Source organism: Anabrus simplex, chromosome 1 (assembly GCF_040414725.1).
Source record: "Anabrus simplex isolate iqAnaSimp1 chromosome 1, ASM4041472v1, whole genome shotgun sequence".
Taxonomy (NCBI): Eukaryota; Metazoa; Arthropoda; class Insecta; order Orthoptera; family Tettigoniidae; genus Anabrus; species Anabrus simplex.
In genome coordinates, this window is record NC_090265.1 from 606938410 (window position 1) to 606963665 (window position 25256).

A 25256-nucleotide genomic window follows, 5' to 3' on the forward strand; every position below is an offset into this window, starting at 1 on the left:
ACAGAGTGTTCATTGAGGTCCTTTATTACCAGGTTAAGTTTATGACTAGCACAGTGACAGAAAATAGCCTTTTGATACCTATCTTGTATTAATTTTGCAACTCCACCTTCAGGTCCTGCCATAGTAGCACAAGCGTCGTATCCTTGACCACACAGTTTGGTTAAATCCAGACTAGAGCTTGTTAAAAAATTCAAAATTGAATTAGCGATTGACTTGGCATTCATTTCTTCCAAAGGCTGAAACCCGAGGAATTCTTCACATACTTTCAAATCATCACTAGATGTATTCTTAACGAATCGAATTCCAATAGACAGCTGCTCGGTTCCATATATGTCAGCTGTCTTGTCAGCAATAACAGAGAAAGCATTGCATAAATTTGCTTTCGTAACCAGTATCTCTCGTAATTCCTGTTCACAAAACCTTATCATTTCATTTTGAATTCGATGAGAAGTGTACTTGGCATTTCTTGCAGGATTTGAGAGGTGTTCTTGTAGTAGAGCATCTCCCGCCTCCAGGCGGAATTCCAATAAATCATGGAAAATTCCGCTGTCTGACGTTTTCTCTCGAAGTGAGATATCATGGATGCCACAAAAAATGATAGTTGACAATATTGGTTCCAGCTTCTTTCTATTTTGTTGAATCTGATGGTGGAGTCTACACTGACTGAGCAAATGTCATGGGATAGCGGAGCACTGATGCGCAGGTGTGTTGTCTGCGCACCATACGCCCCCCGTGCCAGCGGCAGTTGTATAGGAGACCTTGTGAGCAGTGGCTGTACATGTGACAGGTGTAACATGGAACGTCGTCGTGAGCTGACACCGTTCGAACGGGGTATGGTGGTCGGTGCCCGACGGATGGGAAGTGCGATTTCGGAAGTGGTGCGGAAATTCGGCTTCACACGATCAACCGTGTCCAGGGTGTATCGTGAATGGTTGAATGCGGCTGTCACCGTCGACAACAGACGAACGACCGGCCATCCAGCCACCCTCGATGAGCGTGACCGGCGACATCTGAGACGGATTGTCAATTGCGACAGACGGGCAACCGTACAACATATCACGACTCATTTCCGCACAGGCCGTGCTAGACACGTCTCCCAGTGGACAATCCGTAGGAATATGGGTTCTAGAGGGTATGGGAGCCGGCGCCGCACACGGGTGCCATTGTGATATGGTCGGACGAATCACGATTTCAACTGCACCATGCCGATGGGAGGCACCGTGTATGGCGCAGATCACATGAAGCGATGGATCCCGCCTGCCTCGAAGGTGTGGTTCAGGGCGCTGGTGTCTCTGTTATGGTCTGGAGTGCATTTTCCTGGTATGGAAGGGGCCCCCTAGTTGTTCTGGAAGAGACTTTGAATGGTACGCAGTATGTTGAGCTACTCGGAGACCATCTCCACCCATTTTTGGCCTTCCAGCGCCCAGACGGTTCTGCGGTGTTTCAAGATGATAACGCGCCTTCACATCGCTCCCACGTCGCCCGGGAATGGTTCCAGAAACATGCAGCGGAGGTCCAACGACTGCCATGGCCAACCAGGAGCCCCGATATGAACCCTATCGTGCATATCTGGGATGTCCTGGAACGCAGGCTCCGTGCCATGGATCCTGCACCCACGAACAGACCAGCATTGGCGGTCGTTCTGCAAACGATTTGGAGTCAGCTGCGTCCAGAGGACTATCAGGGACTTGTCGACTCACTTCCACGGCGTCTCACTGCAGTTCGCAGGGCCAGAGGAGGCCCCACACGCTATTAGGTGACTATCCCATGACATTTGCTAAGTCAGCGTATTATTGTTTTGATCAGCTACGATGAGGTTGCCTTCCTTCATAAATGCCGCTTTTTCTGATAATTCTCTACGCCAATTTGATTTTATGTGGTCTTTGGCGCTGGCACTCAAGTCCTTATATTTTGTGAAAGGTTTCGTAATGAATGAACCTTGAAGACCTCTCTTAACGCTCGGCTTAAAGAGAACACACGTTCAGCATAAAGCGCCCTTAAGTTCACGAGAATAGCATAACCACGTAGAATAATCCTTCAACTGTTGTATGAAAGCGCGGCTGGTTCCAGCTCGCAAATCACCTTAAAAATAGTAGGTTATTTGTGGGACCCATGGTTTTACCAATAATTCATACTTAAGAGTGTCACATAAAGTATATTTTCTTGCATTAAGAACATGCCAATGTCTTTTCTGTCACTTTCATCTCTCAGAAGCACTTGGTTAATAATCCCCCCTTAAAGTTCTGCTTTATCACGTCACTGTTCTATATCTTGTGAAGATTCCAGTTCGTGAACACTGCACTCTTTGTTCTGTTCAACTTTGTCACTTGGCGCACTTATTTCCTCAGAACTTCCAGCCCCTTCACTCAAGTTACTACGTTTAGCCTTTTTGAAAAACCGTCTTGTATCCATTTTTAATGCATAAAAGTCGCTAAATAGTTTGATTTTATTAGCAATAATTTATAACCGCTAAGTTAAATAGATAAAAATTACTAAATCACTTCTCACTATAATAGCCGCTTTGATAACAGCACAAACATCCCAGAAACAATGAACTATTATAAAGTGATTCGATTGTAGATGATTTAACACTACAAGTTAAGAACCTACTGTACGACAACAATGGCAGCCGGCCGTTCTATTATAGCAATCGTGACTTTGTCCACAAGAAATTATCCACCGTATTATTGCACGCCAAAAAATAACAATATACAGAATTTCGTAGCACAAACAAAGATTGCGGTAAGATGAAACGGCGTAAAATTAGGCGAGAGCACAATAAATTATCCGCTTTGTAAGTACGACCTTACGGGACTAATATCTTACCAGTCAGCAAACACGACTTTAGTTTAGGGGTTGAGCTTGGCTAAAGGTGGGGTAATGTATAAGCATATCTTCAGGACGTGCTTTTCCTTATGGTCACTACCGAGGGCAAATTCCTAAGATACCGTACAAGGGGTGGCAAAAGTAGGTAGTCGCCACTCATGATGATGATGACGATGATGATGATGATGATGATTAGTGTAATAGAAACGTACCTAACTCTGGTAGGCGTAACCACATTGGAAACTGAAGCAATGTTTCCATTAGTAGCCTATTGTATGACATTATTAGAATATTTTTATTGAATATAAAAGCCAATATAACGTCAGCAACATTAAATTGTTTACAGAAATTTCTGGTTATAACAGATGTTAGATAACTGTCAGTAAGTTCAGTTTATGAAATAATCTGGTATGATATTAAACAATTGAATATCAACCATTTTAGAATTCCAGGGGAGGGGGAGCAAGCGCCCCCCTTGCGGCCCCAATGCTGTACAGTACGTAAGAAATGCAGAACTGTTTCCTTACAGGTATTGTTCAGTGCAATACAGATGCAAAGCTAATTGGGGGAACAAACCAAATGAAATTCAATTACTTTGTAACGAGCCACCGGAGACCACGGGCCCCTTAAACCAATATACTCTGAAGGTATCCCTGAACAATATCCGAAAATTTGTCCGTGGAGTTCGGGTTTATCATGTATATGACTGGATATACTTGAGGTAATCTGTTGGAATAAGCTGTGTTGTATCACGGACAAAGACAATACACGGACAAAAGACAGAAGGCTAAAAAAAAGGGACAGAACTAGACCATTGTTTCCACAAAACTCATAAAGCTTTGTGCCTAGACCACGGTTGTAGTTTTACGTTACTTTTGATGAGATCATAGCAACGGTGATTCTACTTTTTACTGTACATGGCTCTGAACCACAGGAATGAGACATTTTACTTCAAAAACTCCACATACTTTGGCCGCGATACAAATCATGGACTTTTTGGAAGAAGACAGTGCATTATACTGAAGCTTTGGTGACAGCTCCGAAGAAACAGCAAATGTTGTTCAAAGAATCGATGGTCAGCCAATAAAGGAGACTGCTTTCTGTAGCACTACGATCTGACTGAATGGGGATTTTGTTACAATTCAACAAACATAAATGAAAGGGATCAGTTTGGTGGAATGTACTTTTGTGGGCATACAGAGCTTCACACCTTTGATAGTGTTCCGTTATGCTTGCTTCATAATTTTTTAAATCTATAATTCATGTCTTGCCTTACTTTTATTAATTTTGACTATCAAATATATGTAACTTATTTGAGGTTACAATAAATAGTATTGAATAGGTGGAACGAACCTTTAGCTTTTATTTTATGTTTCAGAGGTACAGCGACGTCGAACTGAAACCTCGAGGGAATACTTTCAAACGTGTAGACAGTAGGGTACACATTCTCACAAAACACAGCTGTTGGACACGTTTCTTCAAGACAATATCATATAGTTTCCTTACCTCTCATTTTTCTTCCAATTTTTCACTGTCGTATCGATCCAGGTTTTAATCTCTTCTTTGCCTGTATTAACAATATCAAACCCGTAGCAAGCATCTTTATAAGTATTATTATCGATGTCAGGACAATGTTTGCTCATCTCTGTGAAGTTGCCAATACTGCAAAGGTTTTCCAAAGAGTAATTTTCATTGCAATTATATTGACCTTCTGCAGTATAAACAGTTTTATCAACTACCACTCCTGCTTGGAAATAGTGATTCGGGCTGTTCTTCGTGGCACACATCATAGGACTGCCACTGTTTACCTGGAATAAATTGGTCAACATTTAGATACGGTAGATCCTCATTAATCCGGACCCATTAGTCCGGAATAATAATAATAATAATAATAATAATAATAATAATAATAATAATAATAATAATAATAATAATAATAATAATAATAATAATAATAATAATAATAATAATAATTGGATCCAGGCAAGAGTGGTGGATTCGTGCGGATTCCGGAAGCTAATAATAATATACATTATATATAAAATGCTTAATAAAAGTACATTCATTAAAACTCCTGGAGTGTCTGGACTACTTGGACGACAAACCCTCCACCCCCCACAAACCTCTGTTATTCCCATCCCAACATAACTGCAGCATTTCATGTATTCCGAGTACAAGTGAAATGAATGCAAGAATTTATAGTTTGAGTAAAGATGCAATATTCTGGTTTAGAATAAATACGGTAATTTTATAATAAGTATGGTCATGTGATAAGCTATAAAGAAGTGACATTTTATACAAATAATGCGGCAAAGAAATACACGCACACACACACTAAACGTATATATAGAATGTAAGGGGTATGAGTATTGATATTTTGTTAGTTGGCAAAGAAAAATACACGTCACAACATATGCCTGGTAGAGTTTACCTTGTCCTATTAGTTTCCCTCGCAAGCCTGGGATACAGAATATAGTAGTATAAAGTTAGAGTTTTGTGATGATAATATTCGTATGTATCATTTTTATTAACGTGCCAGAATCCCACGACATGGAGCTGTTGCCATTTCAACTGTAGCGGTTCAAATCACGTTACCAGATAATATCTGTATTTTATTATTATTATTTCATCTGTGTTATTATTATTAATATTATTATGTCTGTATTATTATTACTATTATCGTAACTATTATTATTGTTCAATTCAATTCTACAATGATTATCGCTTTCGTGATTGTAGTTAAATTGTTACGTATTGTGCCCTGACAGCAATCCCTGTGACCATTTTTGTAAATTTTAATACTGTATCTCAGTGTTGGGTTAGGCCGCGGCGAAGCAATGCAGTCGGAGATCCATGAAGGCTCCACTCAAGGGACGTGCAAGTCCGACGAGTTGGGTCACAGGTTAATTAAGTGGACTGTTATCATCGTGGCTTTTAACGTGGAATGTAATCATCATTTCTGCCTAAATTACGTGAATATCCCGCAATAGAGTATTAAGAGATCGAGAATATTGGCATATTCGTTAAGATACATTGACCATCATTAAATCTTATCTTAAATTAAATAACTAACCTAGTGTTCCTACGCTACTTTAAATGAGAACTCCGTAAAATGTTTTATTTATGGAAGGATTTTCCCTTTAATGATTTTTAAATAACTTCAGAAGTATCAATTACATTAAGAGCAAATTAATGGCAACTCAAACGGATATAGGAAGGAAAATATTATGTTAAATAGAAAATAAACACCTAACTTCAAGCTCTTGTTACAAATAAGTTATAACATCGTCAATCGAAAACAAAAAGAGACAAAGTGTCCCCCTGCTGAAGGCTTACAGTGAAAGATCAGTTATCAACCTTGCATTTTCTAAAAATAAATCACTGGGAATTATAGAATCATCCACTTCAGAATGCTATTTTCTACCCAAATATCTCACAATATTCCGTCATTTCTCTTTTAAAAATCACCGCATTACATGTCGGTATCTGTCTATCTAGCAACTTGAAAAATACCGTTATTCTAACTTCATAAAATCACCATAAATGCAATAGAAATGTTTGAAAGACACAGGATCGTAACATAATATGACATCCATCAAAATCATGCATTTAAAAGACAGACTCGATCCTCCCATACATTCATCGGTGACTGCGCCTAGATAAAAGACATCAAAAGACATTGCAACGTCTACAATACCCTTGTCTAACTACGTTGATTCTGCGCCTCCGGATACCACTGCGACGTTTGACCTGGAATACTACATTAGCACTAGGCGTCAACTCAAATGATCTACAAAATCCAACTAGCAAAGAAATGATTTACTTACCATAGAAGATCATATTTCCTTTACGACGTGACCTCAATATCTTTACGTTACCGATTATCTTGCGAAGATCCTAAACATCCCTTTAATATCGTGCGCTCTGGTCAATCTTGTATTTAAATAGGATAAATGTGACGACCAACTACTAGTGTTTCGTGAGTGCAACATCCTATAACATTATTCTAAAATACGGCCTCGTACCTAAATAAATTATTCATCACGACAACATCAAAATTCACGCATGACCGACATAGTTCCTACCGTCAATACCATCATCAGGACCTTCACATAACATCATCATAAAATTCGCAATCCTAATGACACGTCTATAATCATCACATCTCTCTATCCACGTAAATACTTTCAAAGATCCTACCGTAACTAACACCTTATTACATCGCACAACTCGTCATGCACAGCGAATTCACAATACTAAAGAACAATCTATTCAGGCAATTACGTAAAATTACTAAATACGTTGCCGCATTAACTCCATATCACCACAATAGTATCACACTTCTATTATCAAAACACTGTATTTCCACACAAGCACATAACATTTTGAAGACCACAGAATCGCACGTCGCAAAATACCGATCTCCTCCGAGGTATTCTGAGCTACAAGTTAAATTAACGTTCAATACCATAACACCATTACGATACCAATAACGTCCATGTCGAAAAATCTTTCCGTAAAACCTTGCTAACAAACATTAAAGAAATCTTTCACAACCATCGCATATTATCACAACGTAGTCTGGCTCACCACACTAGACGTAACGATCGTAAGTATTACAACGCAATGTCCAACAAATAACGGTCGCTTTCAAGTTAAAATTGTTCATGTCAAATCGACAACTAAATAAGTACTACTCTACAACTATAATAAGCAATTACGTGGCGGAATATATAAGATATTCAAGTACTCATCCTGGGTTGTTGCTCCACGACGGTGTCACCTTCCGAGTTTAGCTCTCACTCAATAACATTATCAAGTATTGTCCATCACATTTTCTGGTCAGATCCTTTGAGGTCCCTCTATTTTAGTTGTTCATGTTGATACGTGCACTCATTTCATCTGAATAATTAATTGCTGACGGTTCCATATTACCTGAAACTCAGAGATATCAATTAGAACAAGGTTATACACCCTAATACAATTTTTACAGTTCAAATGATACACTTGCCTTTTTCATTCAATAACAAGATATCTTGTTTTACAATATTATATGTTTATGATATGCCAATATCTCTTTAATATTTCCTTTCAATACAATATTTTCCCTATGAATTCTTGCTTCCGATCTTTCTGAGATGCAGATTGAGAGTGTCAACTTCTTCAGAGACAAAACAGATTCTACCACAACATAATAATTGCAGACGGTTTGCTTTTCAAAATTCTTCTCAGCTTCTAGCTCCCATATGTTCCTGACAATTGGAAACATTTGACACATAATGCAAGACGATCTCGTACAAATCAGCTGTACTAGCAAAGGAACTTATTTAATAATTGCCGCCTCGTATTTAGGTTAGTAATCGACAGTTTCTTTTCTTCATCTCGATCGTTGGATCGTGCGAGACTAGATGTACAAGGTATGGCCCTCTCATATGAATTTATTATTTACATATTTCATGGCCCTCAGTAACATTCTGTCATAGATATTCTGCCGTTCATGCATTTCGGAAAGTTTACTTGAGGAATACGTATTATTCATTTAATCCTGCCCTATGTTTTCCGATGTTTAACTTTCTACTAATATTTCCGAGATACCACGGGGTTTAGAGCTTGTTATCAATCCGCTGATATCTTCAATTCAGCGATGCCGTTCACGTAATTAGACAAATCAACTGCCTTCTAATTCATCTGGAGGTGTGATAACCGGACATAAGATTTCATTGACATTATTTCTCGACATAAACTTCCAATGTGTACACCAATCTCATCCTGACATACATTGGAAGGTTATAGTATATATTGTACCAGGAAGGCATAGGCCCTGGCACATATGTGTTATAAAATCTTTATTCATGAAAGAACGGCTGAGTTACGATGTCCGAACAGCTGTACGAGAGAGCGTTCTCGTCTCTACTGCTCTGTGTGAGGAAGACAACATGAGAGGGGACAAGGTCGAGTGACGTCAGCGCCACATGTATCTCACCTCCCGGTAGAAACGTCTCGCAATAATTATTATACTTCTCAACGACTTGACCGATAAATATGCGACTAATACCAGCTTGTAGCTCACATTTTAAATATACGACATTGCAAATTTGAGATTTATCCGCCTAGTGGTTTAAAAGATATGACGCATTGAAGTTTGGAATGTATAACCACCCCTCTGTCGCCTAACTCAGAGAGCTTGCTTCCAGCCGGATATAAATAAGTCGACGACCCGAGGGTATAGTCAGTGTATCTTGAACTCTACGACTCGATCATGACTAGACGTCATTATGCTCCGTCGCGCTTCGTGAGAGATATGAAAGTTATATTCTAGAACTTTGAATTTGTGCGAGGTCTTAGTCAGTGAAGTTTCAACCACGTCGTGGGCGTTTGAGATGTTGTAAAGTTTTCTCAAACTGAGTTTTCGTCGTATAAGATTTACGAGTGTCTTAAATAAGTGGTTTTACGATAGAGACTGTGCATTGAAGTATAATTGAGAATACGGGTGTTTAATTTACCATTCGACAGTACTGTGGACTTCGTTAATCTCACATATTTTTGAACTTTGTCGTGATCATTGACAGTGACAGCATACTAGGAAATTGTGCGTGATAAACTGAACTTTCAATTTGACAACTTCATTAATTTTGAGACGCATTTATCGTATACAATTACGATTGTGAACTGTTTGAAATGCCATTCCACTCGAATATTCAATAATTAATAGGATTAAATGTGACTATTTTTCACGCATTTTCTCGAATTTTCGATTATTACCATAAGATACGAACTGAATGTTAAGGACATTTTATGGCAATATTAGGTCATACGATCTCGTATCATGCAAACGCATTTATAAAAACCTCTTAAACTGTGAACATTAGTATTCAAGAGACTGTTATAGGAGTGATATTAATTGCATTTTCTCGAGTGTTTTACGGACCGTGATAGTTATTCTACGATTGAATTTAGGACACAATCAGTGATTATTATGAACTGTGATAGTGTTCAATTCATGCTTTATAAACTGTATGAAAACGACCTCAGGTCATTACTGCATTAACTTGACTTATGGTTCCAACTGTAGCATAGATTGAGTGACGTATTTAATATCGTAGAAGAAAAGTGCGAGTACAAACTGTGCCTTAAGACTTATGTCAGTGTAAAATACAACTCATTAATGATAATTAAGAGTCCCACAGCTCATTGTAATGTGCCATTTGAACTTTCCGTGTTTCAACATTTCTCTTTAAAAGAACATCGGAAATCTTGGCGAAGTGTCGTGATATTACACTACGTAGAACGTCATTTCTAGCGTGGGATTAATAATGGTTTCTTCGTGGGGTATTCGTGGTATCCAGCGAGTGATCGTGGTTTCTACGAGGGATGATAATGTGGTGTCTTCATGGGATGGAACGTGTTACGCTGCTGGTGCCGAGTTCGAGTTCAAGCTGCACGCCACAGGACAGTACTTCATCTATCCTTATGAGCAGATTACAGGTGATATAAGCGTATTTCATATATTTTTGAGTGAGTAATTACACTTAGACAGTAACTGACTTTTTAATAAAGCACTCAATCATTCACAGTGCTACATTCGTCGAAGGAATAGTGCCTTGTGTGGATTCTAATCCTACTGTTTATAATAATTGTAGGAGGTTATTCAAAAAGACTTAAGGACTTATTTTGAACTGTAGGTTTCTCTTGAAAGTTTGTGTAAATTGAAGTCATTTAACTTAGATGAACTATAGGGCTTGCCATGAAACAAATGCACTATTTTACCGCCTTATATAATTGGTTTAGATGAACTGTAGGAATTTTCAGCAAGTGATTGAAAATATTTCTTTGAACTATCAGATTGTTAAAGGAAGTGTGAGTTAATGTTATGCTTAATAATCTTAGACAAACTTCAGGTTTGCATCACAAGTGATGGACTTAATTTCTGTGCAATCTAGAAATTTGGTAAATCAACAAGTGGTTAAATGATGTTCTATATACGAAGTGTTATTTTGAATTTGAGTCTATATAAGAGATCCTAGATGAACTGTAGGGTGCTTGGGATCTCAGAAAATGGTATTCATTTTGGACATTATTGACATGAAGTGGATGTCTCAGAATATAACAGTGCATATATTTCACTTTTGCATTCTGAAAAGATCGATTCAAAATTTAATTTTGATAAATCAAAAGCAGGGTGATTTACTGGAGAGTTATCAATAAATATTGTCAAACATTTTAACTACCATCTATTATACACCCTGTGAAATTATCCTTCTCTGTACCTGCTCCAATGGTAACCGCACTCAACCTGGGATCCTTCCCATGCTCTGGCCCCATAATCATTTCCCGGTACAATATATGTGTGAGATTATTAGCATTTTACCATGTAAATTAAGACTTGGTACATAATATCATATATGGATAGGCTTTGTAATAAATTTTCACATTGCAGCGCACATGATGCAATAATACTACACATGTTGCAATAATGCTAGCGTGACTGCCGACTCATCGCTCTGTCATTGTATGCATTTAGCGGTGAGCTCACTATTTGGAGATACCTACAGCCGCCCCAGGCAATTTCGACATAGTTTTTAACATTTGTCGCCGGGTGTGTGTAGCATTATACGTATTTCTGGAGATTTTGTAGGTTTGTTAACTAATGTCCATATAAACTGGCTGCATATTGTAGCATCAGTCATTGGGAGAGTGAGGCCACAGTTGGTCGATCAGTCAAAGGGTTGGAGAGGCCTCAGTCGGTCAGTTAGTGGGAGTCAAATGGAAGGTGAACAGTGAGTGAGTCATTGGGAGAGTGAGGCCACAGTTGGTTGGCCATTCGAATGGATGGTGAACAGTGAGAGAGTCAAAGGGATGGAGAGGTCTCAGTCGGTCAGTTAGTTGAAGTCATACAGAAGGAGAGACTTGCCAAGAAGTGTTGTACTGAGATGATAGTAGTCAGTCATCTGGATGGAGAAGAAGCAGTCACATGTATACTTAGTTGTTAGTGAAACAAAAAGGATACATCACCAAATTAGGCTTGATACACCTACAGCGAAACACCAGCTCAAAGGAATATGTCGTAATTACACTCAAAGTGTTGAAGGTAGAGTCAAGTGAACCAGTGAGGGATAAATTTCTTGTATAACTTTTTTAATGTCCGGTCTGGAAGAATTCAAATTAATGCCTAGTTTCTTTCAGTTGTAATGTCATACTTTTATATTCTCATCTGATTTATCGCAGCAGGTCTTGCTATTTCTTCTATACAATTTAAGAATATATTTTGTTCTATCAAATTAATTTATCGTTTTATGTCAATGGTAGAATTAGATAATCTCAAATTTAATGGGGAAGCAAAACGACAATCTCCTTTTCCCAGAACCTATATGGTATGTTGTCAAAAGTAAGCTTAATACCCCACACCGTACAGATATTCAAGATTCTCATTCTATTACTTCTGCACTGAGTTGTAGCTGGCGCCCATCAAATATTATATAAGTAATCCGGTAAGAACCAAGTGTGAGTACATAGTCCGACGAATGCGTATTTTATTTAATGAATATTAATTTTCATATTTTACATTTTAATTCAGATTTATATATTTTTAAAGTAAGTAAGAGAGTCAGGAACCTCTCATTTTGGCGACGAAACGTGGGACTCGAATACATTCAGAACTTGGTTTGAATGACAGCATATCATAGGTTCATTCTGGGAAGAGAGTGCACATTTAAGCCAGCGGAATTATAACCGGTAAATGTCAAGAGTGTAATTTTGTGATATGTATTTTGTATTTTGGGGGTATGTCAAGGGATTTGAAGAGGGAAATTAATTTGAGATCGCGTACTATCACTAGTGAACCAAAGATGAACAAGGAAGACAATGACAAGTTATGTGACGAGGAGGTCATTGCTTCTAAGAACATCCAAGGTGAGGTTGAAAATAGTGAGCAGATGTTCACAATGGAAAGTTCTGAGGTAATTCAGGAAAGTGCAGAAGTTGAGAAGCACACTGAAAATCAAAAGAAAGTCGCGGAGGAGGGGTGAACCAAGACCTTTTTAATTTGCTGATGTCCAGGCTTACCGAGCTCAGTGAAAAATAAAGAAAATAATATGAAACAGATGAAGGAATCAATTGTTGGGAGTAATGAAAATAATAAGAAATGGATGAAAGACTTAATTAGTAAGAGTAATGAAGATTTCAATAGACATATTAACTCTCTAAGTAGCAAAATGGAATTGAGAAGTAGTAGTAACAATGCGGTCACTAACAAAGTAGATACTAAGACTTTAGAGGTAACTGATCAAACATCTAAGTTAGAAAGTAAGTCAAAGAAGGAGTGTGTTGAAGTGGGAGGTGAAATAAAGTTGAATCGGAGCAGTCTTCATACTTAGACCGAGAAAGTCAAGGAGACAGGTACAGAGGACGGTAACAATATCGTCCCGTTAAATAATGATATTTCTAGTAATCGGGAAGAAATTCATGAGGTGGGCGAGGAAAAATTGGGCAAGATTTACAATGCAGTTGGGGAAGATACGAGGGAACAAATTAGTAGAATCGAATAAATTGAAAGCAAACTTGTGGAGGTCACTGAACTACGGAACGAGCATGAAACGCTATCACAGCAGGCGAGAGAGAGCGAGAGAGAGAGAGAGGAAGAATTGCAGGAAGAAGTGAGAATAGTGGAAGGAAATGCTGAGAGAGTAGCGGAAGAAGAAATTTTGAGTTGCCAGAGTGTGATAGGCAAGAATTTAAAAAGGTGAGACGGCGGGAGAAGTGATAGTGGCGAGCGTTTTGTTCAGTACGGATCGTGATTTGCCTGGGTTTTCTGGAAAACAGTTGAATCCTGTGGAATTTGTAAAACTGGTTGAGAAAAGATTTGCAAGTAAGTTGAGGAATAATATTATTGAATGGGAATATGTGTTGGAGATTTTGTCTGATGTTTTTATCGGTGAAAGTAAATTATGGTTTCGAGTGTACTGGAATAATATGTCTAATTTGGGAGAATTTAAAGAGAGGTTCATTGACAGGCTTTGGGAGGAATGTGTGCAAGGGAGCGAGAGAACGCATGCTGTCTATTGAAAGTAGTATAGTAGAAGGAGGAGAATGCTAGCCAAGTATCAGAGGAGAGGTAGTAATCATGATCAGCAGAGGATTAACAGTTGTGTCAATTGTGATAGGGATCAACAGAGTTACCAGAGACAATACGAAGATGGGATTCGTATGAATTTGAGTTATCAGAGAGATAATGATAGGTCTAATATGAATGTTATCAAGGAGTCGTTATCGAGCCAGAGTATTTCAAACTCACAGGGAATCGGAAAAGTAAGTCACGTGGACAGGCCAAAGGTAGAAGAGGAACAGGTATGTAGTATAAGCAGTTATGTAGTAAAGTAGATTTAAGAGTACAGTGTGATTGTGACCTAAGTAATGCTAAGTGAGATGTATTAAGCAATGACGTACTCGTAGACAATGGAGTAATTAACGGTAGTAGTTAGACGTAAGAAGTGATTTGTTAAGTGATGTAAGTGCTTATAATACTGTGAATATATGTAGTGAGGTAGTAACTCCGACGATAGACATTATGATATAAAGAAGGAATATGAAGGTACTATTAGATACTATAACAGCCGTTGGTAATAAGACACAGTGAGTCAATAAAATGATAGCGGCACCAATTAATTGCAGATAAATGTCATTTTCAGCCATGCCTTGTTATACCAAATCTTGTGTATTCAGTCATTTTCGGAGCTGACTTGGTTACAAATCATGGAAGTAGAATAGACTTTGATTTGGGTAGTTCTTGTTTGTTCTGAGAGAAAACTGGTAAAGAAGTACGTGTAAATTATGATGGATCTGAGGTAAGTGTTTGGTAACGTGTGTTCTATTAAAGATATGAGAGGTAAGTGAAGGTGTTCCTAGTGAGACGAAATGTTTTGATGTGTGTCACGTGTCTATACGACAGGATCAAAGGGATAGTCTGTATGAGGCATTGGCAAGAAGTAATTTGAGTGAATTATAGGAGGAGCAATTGTGTTCGATGTTAGTTGAGCATCGAGACGTATTTAGTAATAAGCCAGGAAGAACACATGTATATTAACATAAATTTGTTGTACTTGACCATTCATCATTTGTGGGACCTATGTACCCCATTCCACTTAAATATGCTAGTGCCGTCGTAGAACAAATAAGCATTATGCTGGATTACGGAATAATTGAACCATCTTGTAGCCACAGTATTGATCCTTTAATGATTGTTGCCAAGAAGGATGGATCTATTGAGATATGTAAATTAATAAGGGAAAAATTGATTCAGTTTGAGTGACAAGGTGCTACTCAGAGTTCCATTTTCATCATCTGCAGAGGCGGGAAATATGTCTAAATTCTTTCTTTTATATCAAGGGTATTTCACGATTGTGAGCCGTATCGGGGAGTGTGCATATTCCTTAAAATATCAGGAAGGGAATATTGTCGATATTTATAACAATAGAAAAGTAAAGAAGTACTTCACGTGATATTTGTTGTGATATTAGTAAGATGATTGTTTTTGTAAGAAACTGGCAATATAAAACTAACATCTGTGAATTTTCGTGTGAACCAAGGGTGCATTGAACTCCAGTACATGGGCAAATAAGTGCTACATTGTCATGTATTGTATGACAAAGAGAACGAGACACTGGACAGTTATCTGTGATGACAATATGCGAGAAAAGTTCCCAAATAAGTAATATTTCATCAAATGTTTTAATATGTAAGAAAAAGAAATTTTATATATTCATTTAAAATTATTTGTATGTGTTAAGTGCTGATATGTTGTATAAAATATTGTTGTATACTCATTTAAAGCGTTTATATGCGTCAAGGGTCAAGGTTAGTGTTATATATATCATTTTGTGAATTGTATGAGAAGGAGAGAATGGGACACTGGATGATAGTGTGTGAGAAAAATTCTCATATCTGATATTTTATTAAATGTACTGATATGTTGTATAAAATATTGTTGTATACTCATTTAAAGCGTTTATATGCGTCAAGGGTCAAGGTCAGTGTTATATATATCATTTTGTTCACAAACCAATCGATTCTTTGATTTATTTATGAGAGAGGCGAATTGTAACGGTTCAAATCACGTTGCAAGATAACGCCTGTATTTTATTATTATTATTATTATTATTATTATTATTATTATTATTATTATTATTATTATTATTATTATTATTATTATGCGTGAATGGTCCCTTTCGGAACACACGAAGCTTCATTTATGATTTCGTTTGCGGAGGATCCAGGATGCTTTCATCTGTTGACTAAAGATCCTTTTCCTTTCTTCCGTCCACTTGGTACCTGCTCTTTTTGGTACTTCATTCTCTGGAGTAACTTCCCAATTGTCAATTTTCTTTCTATATATATTTCGATTCAAAATGTCTTCACAGAGAATTTGTGCGTTCTTCATGTCCGCTTTTGTTTGTTGTATCCAAGGAAAATTCTTCAGTTTGTCAACTCTTTCAAGAACTTGGTGGGTTATTCTAGTTTCTGGAAGCCTCTTAACATGTCCATAAAATTTTAGCCTTTTTTCCTGAGGTCTGCCACAATATTAGATAATTTTTCTGTGGATTTCCGGGTTTGGAGGCGGTACCCTTCTCCCGTGTGTCTTGGTCCTAAAATTTTCCTCATGATTTTTCGCTCTTCTTTTAGGATATTTTCCAGTTCGCCCTTTCTATGAAGCGTTAGAGTTTCCCCTGCATATAAAACCTCCGGTTTGATTACAGTATTGTAATGTTTAATCTTAACGTGGAGAGACATACATTTTTTTGTTGTAGATTTCTCTTGTTCTCCCATAAGTTCTTCTGAGTTTTTGGACACGGTTGTTTTGGGCTATTTTCTCTTGTCCGGTTGGTTCGAGGATTTCGCCCAGGTATTTGAAGTGAGGGATTCTGTTGATTTGTCCGTATTTTGTATTGAGACTATGGATGTCTAGTTTTGCACAGAAAAATTCAGTTTTCTGGAAGGAGATATGAAGTCCGACCTTTCTGGCACATTCTTGGAGAATTTCAACTTGCTTTATTGCTGTGCCTTCATCGCTGGACAAAAGGGCCAGGTCATCCGCGAAGGCTAAGCATGGAATTTCAAGCTTGTTTTTTCGTGTCCCGATGTTTACTGGGTTCCAGCTATTTTGTGCTTTCAGTTCGTTTTCCCATTCCGTCATCACCTTATCTAGTACGACGTTGAAGAGGAGGGGTGATAGTCCATCTCCTTGCCGGACACCAGTTTTTATCAGGAATTCGTCTGAGATTTCTCCCATGAATTTCACTCTTGACTTCGTGTCAGTGAGGGTCTGTCTGGTCAAGTTTAGCGTTTTGGAGTCTAGTCCCTGTTCTTTCAGGATGCTGAACAGAGATTGACGATCAACTGAATCATAAGCCTTCTTGAAATCTACGAAGGTACAGATGATCGGAAGGTTTCTGAGGGCCCTGAATTTTAGAGCGATTTTGAGGTTGAAGATATGTTCAGTGCATGATCTGTGAGGGCGAAACCCAGCTTGATATTCACCAATTTTATGCTCTAGTGGTTCTTGTATTCTTTTCAACAGGCATGCAGAGAAAATTTTGTAGCCGACTTCAAGGAGGGAGATTCCCCTATACTTGTTCACATCAGTTTTGTCTCTTTTTTTGTGAAGTGGGTGAATCAAGGCACATTTCCAGTCTTCTGGGAGTTTTTCATTTTTCCGGATTTTCTGTATGATTTCTGTAAGTTCCTTGACTGAATTTGGACCAAGATTCTTAAGGAATTCTGCAGCAATCCCGTCTCTTCCTGAGGTTCTGTTGTTCTTTAGTCGTTTAATGTGGCTCTGAATTTCTTCCTGGTTTTATGGAGGTGATTCTGGGTGAGTGAAACTGGATGCTTCTTCAAGAAATCTTTCAGTGGGTTCGGGGCAGTTAAGAAGTTCTGAGAAGTACCGTGCAAGTTCTTGGCAGTTTTCTTTATTAGTAAGCGCCAATTTTCCGTCTTGTTTCCTAAAAGATAAGTTCTGTGGAATGTATCCTCGGATTTTTTCTGTGAATGTTCTGTAGAAATCTCTTGTGTTGTGGTTTCTAAAGTTTTCTTCAATTGACTCCGGTTGTTCTTTCAGGTGCTTTCTTTTCTCTTGCCTGATGGTTTTGGATACTTGTTTTCTGGTCTCATAACTTTCTCGTTGAGTTTTCTGGGATTTTCTACTGTTGTATTTCTGAAACGCGGATTTTCTTATCTCTAGGGCTTGGTTGCATGTTGAGTTCCACCAGGGGTGTTCTGCATTCCTTTTTAAGGGTACCATTTCTCGTGCCTTCTGTATGATTTTGGTGTGGAATTCTTCCCATATTTTCGCTGGTTGATTTTCCCATGCTTCTTTTAGATCCGTAACAGGAATCTGTTTTATGTCAAATTTCTGTTGTTGGATTTTCTTGGGGTGGTATTTTCTTGGAGAAAATTTTACTTTAACTCTTGTGAGATAGTGATCAGAGTCGACGTTTGCTCCTCTTCTCACTTGTACATCATGTACCTATTTCTGTAGCTGATACGAGATAGCTACATGATCAATCTGAAATTCTCCAATGGATTCAATGGAGGACCTCCAGGTTTTTTGTTTCTTGGGATGCTTCCTGAGGGATGTGGACATGATTTTAAGGTTGCACTGTTGACATAGTTCAATGAGCCTTGAGCCGTTTTTTGTTCGTAAATTTGTGCGCCGGGTAGAGTCCGACAGTTTTCCTGTGTTCCTTTTCTCGGCCGATTTGTGCATTGAAATCGCCTAAGAGGATTTTGACGTCATCCTTTGGAATTTTTGACATCACGTTTTCAAGTCTGTTCCAAAATTTGTCCACGTTTTGGGGATTCTTCTTGTTGTCTATATTTGTAGGGGCGTGTGCATTTATTAATGTATATTTTTTATTGGCACACTGAATCCTCATGGTCATTAGGCGATTGCTGATGGAATTAACTTCTTGGATCGAGTTCAGTATACTTTTATGTACTACGAAGCACATGCCAAATAAAGGGGTCCTATTTAGAATCTTTTGGTCTGTTTTGCTTTTGAATATACGGTAATTTGCATAATCCAAGGTGACATCATCAGTAAATAGAGTTTCCTGCAGGGCAAGGATAAGAAATTTTTGCCGATCAAGTTCTGTGACTAAATTTAGTAATTTTCCAGGTTGTATCAAAGTGTTGATATTGAATGTACCAATGTACGTGGGGGTTTTGTGGGATAGTTTACCAGAGAGCTCCGACTCTCTCCCATGTTTTCGTGGTTGTCCAGGCATTGTTGGATGCGCTTGAGAACGGTTGGCTGTTGAGAGAGCTCTTACATTATTGTAGTTATAAAGTAGTTAAAACGTAGTGAAATAGCTTAATTTTTGTATTTGTGATTCATTTAGTGCTATTTATATAGTGGTGTTTAGTGCTTGTTGGTAGAAATTGGGAGTAGTGATATTTATTTAAATTTTATAACAAGTAATTCAGTTGGTCTTCAGTAAATTACGTTTTCTAGGTTAAGTAGGCTAGCTAGGTGTACCTTGTTTCGAATTTAGGTTTAGGAAATACTTTAGGTAATAATATTAACTTTAAAAATATTTGTGAATATCTGTAGGTTCGTTGGTATAATACTTACAAAGGCAGATTTTCGTAAGGAATAGTACCGTAAATTCCGCCGAAATTTCTCCGGTATTTCGTATAGATATCCGTCCAAACTATCGCGAAGGTAATAATTTACTACATTAAAAACACGAAACGCCTGTAAACTTCCATTTAAAAAGTAGTTAAAGAGATTACACTGTAATAGTTAACAGTCGTTGTATTGTTATTGATTATTGTCGCTCCTCATATTCAAATATTGCATTGTTGGCTACAGTCGTGAACAAAGGGAGTAGTGTAAAGTAAATATAAATAAAAATCAGCTGACCTTGTATTCCAATCGTTTGTACTTCTGAGTAGGTAGTTAAAGTATCCGTAATTTATATTTCGCTCCCTCGATCTTTCAGTATTTATGAGCGGTTAGCTAATAATAATAAAGTTCATATATCCCAGTAATTGCAGTTCAAGTCCCTGAAGTAGTAGGAGTAGTTTTGATAGAAATATTTGAGAAATTATTGTTGACAACGTAGTATTTTTCAGTAGGCCTAATTAAGGACACTTTCATTCTCCGTCCCGTGGAGCAGGGAAAATAATAGTAATCCACCAGCTGTAATAATCACATAACCACATTTCAGTAGAATTGTAGTGAAGATAAGGTATAATATATTAGATAGTATCTAGCCAGTTATATTCGTGTTTTTCTTCGCATACGGCAATCCTTTCGCTACTTAAGCATTTAAATAAACTCAGTGTAGTGTACCGGTAGTGTAGATGCATTGTAGTATAGATACAGTACATTTAGATAGTGCCGTATCTTGCCTGCTATATTCGTGTGTTATATTTCGTGTGTATTAGTAATAATAATTTGTCTAAGCATTTAGCTTCGTTGGTAATCTTTAAGTACAGTAGTTCTTGCAAATTTCATTTCTGTTTGTGCTTAGTGGTGACATACGGTACCGGTATTGTAATTAGGATACGCCTGGAAGTAGTTTGAAAATTACTGTAGTGTACTGTACAGTAGTATACGAGTAATATCCTATTAGAATTTAGTGTGCTTATTTTATTATTGTAAAATATTTGTGTAGTACTGGTGTAGTAGAGGTATCCGTAGAAACTCGTACTAAAATACTGTTGTTGTAATTAGGATAGGCTTAATTGCAGTTTGGAATTGTGTAGTTCTTGTGTATTACTTTCGATATTCAGTCATTAACAGCAGTTTGTATCCTGTTAGGGGTTGTAGGATAAAAAATAGAGCACGACTAAGTAGTATTGTAGTGTAGTCGTATATTAATTACCTTATTGTGTGATCTTTGAGAACTATCCCAGACAATATATCCCTCCGTTCATATATTTTTTTGCAAATAAGTTATTTCATTTTTAATTTCATCCGTAAAGAATAGCTAAGGAGCGCGAGTGTACGAACTGTAGGTGTGGCGAGGCATTTAGGGGTATGAGGGAGGAGTTGGAAAGTTTGAGGGAGATAATTAGGATTCTCACAGAAGACAGGAAGGAAGATAGGACTCCCTCAAACAATGTACAGGTTACAGTAGGTGTACAACAGAGAGGGGAAGGAAAGGGGGGAGTTGTAGAAGACGGGTGGTCTAATGTTCTAAGGGGAAGGAGATTGCAGGCTAAGGGCTCCATTCAGGATCAGAATTCAGGACAGGTGTCTGTGCGAAATCGGTACGAGTCACTCCAGGTAGAACAACAGAGGGAAGATGAGGGACAGGGAACTGTTGGTGAGATGTGTGGAAGTAGGAGGAAGGGAAAAGGTAGGAAAGGGAAATGTAGAGTGGAGGATAGGAAAAGACAGGTGGAACAGGGTCATGGGAAGGAGAAAAGGGAGGAGGAAGTAGCTTCTGCAGCTATCAGGAATGACAGGGCTGACTAGGAGGGGAGGGGATCAAATGAGGTGGGTAGGGTTGAGGCTCTGGTCATGGGGGATTCCATCGTTAGACACGTGGGGAAAGTGTGTGGAGGAAAGGGAACCAGGGTAGAATGTTATCCAGGAATTAGGTTGAGGCAGATGTTGAGGAAAGTAGAAGAGAGGGAGGAGGGGAAGGAGAAGGTGGTAGTGTTTCACGTCGGTAAAAACAACGCAATGCAAGCTGATAAAAGTACCAACATAGTTGGAGATGTGTGGGATCTGGTAAATGCAGCACGGGTGAAGTTTAAGAAAGCGGAGATTGTTATTAGTGGAATACTGTGTAGAAGGGATACTGACTGGAGGGTGATTGGGGATTTAAATGAGACTATGGAGTGGGTATGTGGGAAACTGGGTGTGAAATTTCTAGATCCTAATGGGTGGGTAGGAGATAAGGATCTGCGCTCAGATGGCCTTCATTTAAACCGCAGTGGTACGTATAAGTTAGGAAATTTGTTTGGAAGGGTAATAGGGAGGTACATTCAGGGAAACAGGAAGACCTAGGGAGCGGTGATAAGGGAACAGGGAACTGGAAATCAAGTAGGGATGACATAAAATTGTTAGTGTTGAACTGTAGAAGTATTGTAAAGAAAGGAATAGAATTAAGTAATTTAATAGATATATATTTACCAGATATTGTAATACGAGTTGAATCATGGCTGAGAAATGATATAATGGATGCAGAAATTTTCTCACCGCACTGGAGTGTGTATCGTAGAGATAGGATAGGAATGGTGGGAGGGGAGTGTTCATTCTGGTGAAAGAAGAATTTGTAAGCTACGAAAAAGTTAAAGATGAGACACATGAAATTCTAGGTGTAAGGCTCATTTTTAAAGATAATAGGCAACTTGATATATTTGGAGTGTACAGATCGGGAAAGGGTAGCACTGACGCGGATTCGGAATTATTTGATAGGATAGTCAGCTATGTGGGAAACGACATGGAAAGAAATGTGATTGTAGCGGGAGATCTGAATTTGCCAGATGTCAATTGGGAAGGAAATGAAAACGACAGGAAGCATGGCCAACAAATGGCAAATAAGTTAATATGGGAAGGACAGCTGATTCAGAATGTGATGGAACCAACCAGAGGGAAAAATATCCTGGATGTGGTGCTGATAAAACCAGATGAGCTCTATAGGGAAACTGAAGCAATAGATGGTATTAGTGATCATGAAGTTGTTTTTGTGGTAGTTAAAAATAAATGCGATAGAAAGGAAGGTCTTAAAAGTAGGACTATTAGGCAGTACCATATGGCTGATAAAGCAGGCATGAGGCAGTTTCTAAAAAGTATCTATGATCGGTGGAAAACGGTAAATAAAAATGTAAACAGACTCTGGGATGAGTTTAAAGAAATTGTTGAGGAATGTGAAAGCAAGTTTGTACCTTTAAGGATGGTAAGGAATGGTAAAGACCCACCTTATTATAATAGAGAAATAAAGAGACTAAGAAGGAGGTGCAGACTGGAAAGAAATAGAGTTAGAAATGGCTATGGAAGTAAGGAGAAATTGAAGGAACTTACTAGAAAATTGAATCTAGCAAAGAAGGCGGCTAAGGATAATATGATGGCAAGCATAATTGGCAGTCATACAAATTTTAGTGAAAAATGGAAGGGTATGTATAGGTATTTTAAGGCAGAAACAGGTTCCAAGAAGGACATTCCAGGAATAATTAATGAACAGGGGGAGTGTGTATGTGAGGATCTTTAAAAGGCAGAAGTATTCAGTCAGCAGTATGTAAAGATTGTTGGTTACAAGGATAATGTCGAGATACAGGAGGAGACTAAGGCCAAAGAAGTAATAAAATTTACATATGATAACAATGACATTTACAGTAAGATACAAAAGTTGAAAACTAGAAAAGCAGCTGGAATTGATCAGATTTCTGGGGATATACTAAAGACAATGGGTTGGGATATAGTACCATATCTGAAGTACTTATTTGATTATTGTTTGGTCGGAGGAGCTATACCAGATGAATGCAGAGTTGCTATTGTAGCCCCTGTGTATAAAGGAAAGGGTGATAGACATAAAGCTGAAAATTACAGGCCAGTAAGTTTGACATGCATTGTATGTAAGCTTTGGGAAGGCATTCTTTCTGATTATATTAGACATGTTTGTGAAACTAATAACTGGTTCGATAGAAGGCAGCTCGGTTTTAGGAAAGTTTATTCCACTGAAGGTCAACTTGTAGGATTCCAGCAAGATATAGCAGATATCTTGGATTCTGGAGGTCAAATGGACTGTATCGCGATTGACCTGTCTAAAGCATTTGATAGGGTGGATCATGGGAGACTACTGGCAAAAATGAGTGCAATTGGACTAGACAAAAGAGTGACCGAATGGGTTGCTATATTTCTAGAAAATAGATCTCAGAGAATTAGAGTAGGTGAAGCTTTATCTGACCCTGTAATAATTAAGAGGGCAATTCCTCAAGGCAGTATTATCGGACCTTTATGTTTTCTTATATATATAAATGATATATGTAAAGGAGTGGAATCGGAGGTAAGGCTTTTTGCGGATGATGTTATTCTCTATAGAGTGATAAATAAGTTACAAGATTGTGAGCAACTGCAACGTGACCTCGAAAATGTTGTGAGATGGACAGCAGGCAATGGTATGTTGATAAACGGGGTTAAAAGTCAGGTTGTGAGTTTCGTGAATAGGAAAAGTCCTCTCAATTTTAATTACTGCATTGATGGGGTGAAAGTTCCTTTTGGGTATCATTGTAGGTATCTGGGTGTTAATATACGGAAAGATCTTCATTGGGGTAATCACATAAATGGGATTGTAAATAAAGGGTACAGATCTCTGCACATGGTTATGAGGGTGTTTAGGGGTTGTAGTAAGGATGTAAAGGAGAGGGCATATTTGTCTCTGGTAAGACCCCAACTAGAGTATGGTTCCAGTTTATGGGACCCTCACCAGGATTACCTGATTCAAGAACTGGAAACAATCCAAAGAAAAGCAGTTCGATTTGTTCTGGGTGATTTCCGACAAAAGAGTAGCGTTACAAAAATGTTGCAAAGTTTGGGTTGGGAAGAATTGAGAGAAAGAAGAAGAGCTGCTCGACTAAGTGGGATGTTCCGAGCTGTCAGCGGAGCGATGGCGTGGAATGACATTAGTAGACGAATAAGTTTGAGTGGCGTTTATAAAAGTAGGAAAGATCACAATATGAAGATAAAGTTGGAATTCAAGAGGACAATCTGAGGCAAATATTCATTTATAGGAAGGGGAGTTAGGGATTGGAATAACTTACCAAGGGAGACATTCAATAAATTTCCAATTTCTTTGAAATCATTTAGGAAAAGGCTAGGAAAGCAACAGATAGGGAATCTGCCACCTGGGCGACTGCCCTAAATGCAGATCAGTATTCATTCATTCATTCATTCATTCATTCATTCATTCATTCATTCATTCATTCATCCCCAGAATTCGAAAGCCTGGTTGCCGTCTCAGTGCGACGGGTGTATTAGATACCACCTGGGGTAATGTTGTTAGTACGCTCACGAATCATGTTTGGCTTGTAATAGGAAATCCAGCAGTGCTGGGTGCTTAGAACCAGGGATTGTTAGTTCCTGGAGCTTGGTATTGCCGCCGCACCTACAAGGTGACAGACGCGGACCAGGAAGTCGGTGGATACCACTCAGACGCACCTGGATTTTAAACAGGCTTTTCATTACTATCCCAAAAAGCGAGGGTGCCTCATCCGCCAGTTCCGCCGTACCAATGATCTTCATCTCCGCCTTCACTGCCGTTGAGGTCTTCTCTCGTAACCCTGAGCTGGGACCCTTACCAGATGATACACACCGGGTCAGTGTGCTCTGGGACTCACATAGGCAGGGGCGCCACTCCCTGGGCAGGGCTGCCTCCGAAGAGGGTCCCTACCTGCTACCTTATATTATTATTATTATTATTATT

At 38.4% G+C, this 25256-nt stretch overlaps 1 protein-coding gene across 1 annotated transcript in view; it reads right to left on the bottom strand.

Moving 5' to 3' along the window:
- LOC136857201 (uncharacterized) overlaps positions 1-25256 on the bottom strand; it is a 170944-nt gene that overhangs the window by 62277 nt on the left and 83411 nt on the right. Inside the window, exon 5 of the mRNA XM_067135664.2 lies at positions 4333-4634. Within this exon, the coding sequence (XP_066991765.2) occupies positions 4333-4634 (302 nt within the window). The remainder of the gene's footprint in view (positions 1-4332; positions 4635-25256) is intronic.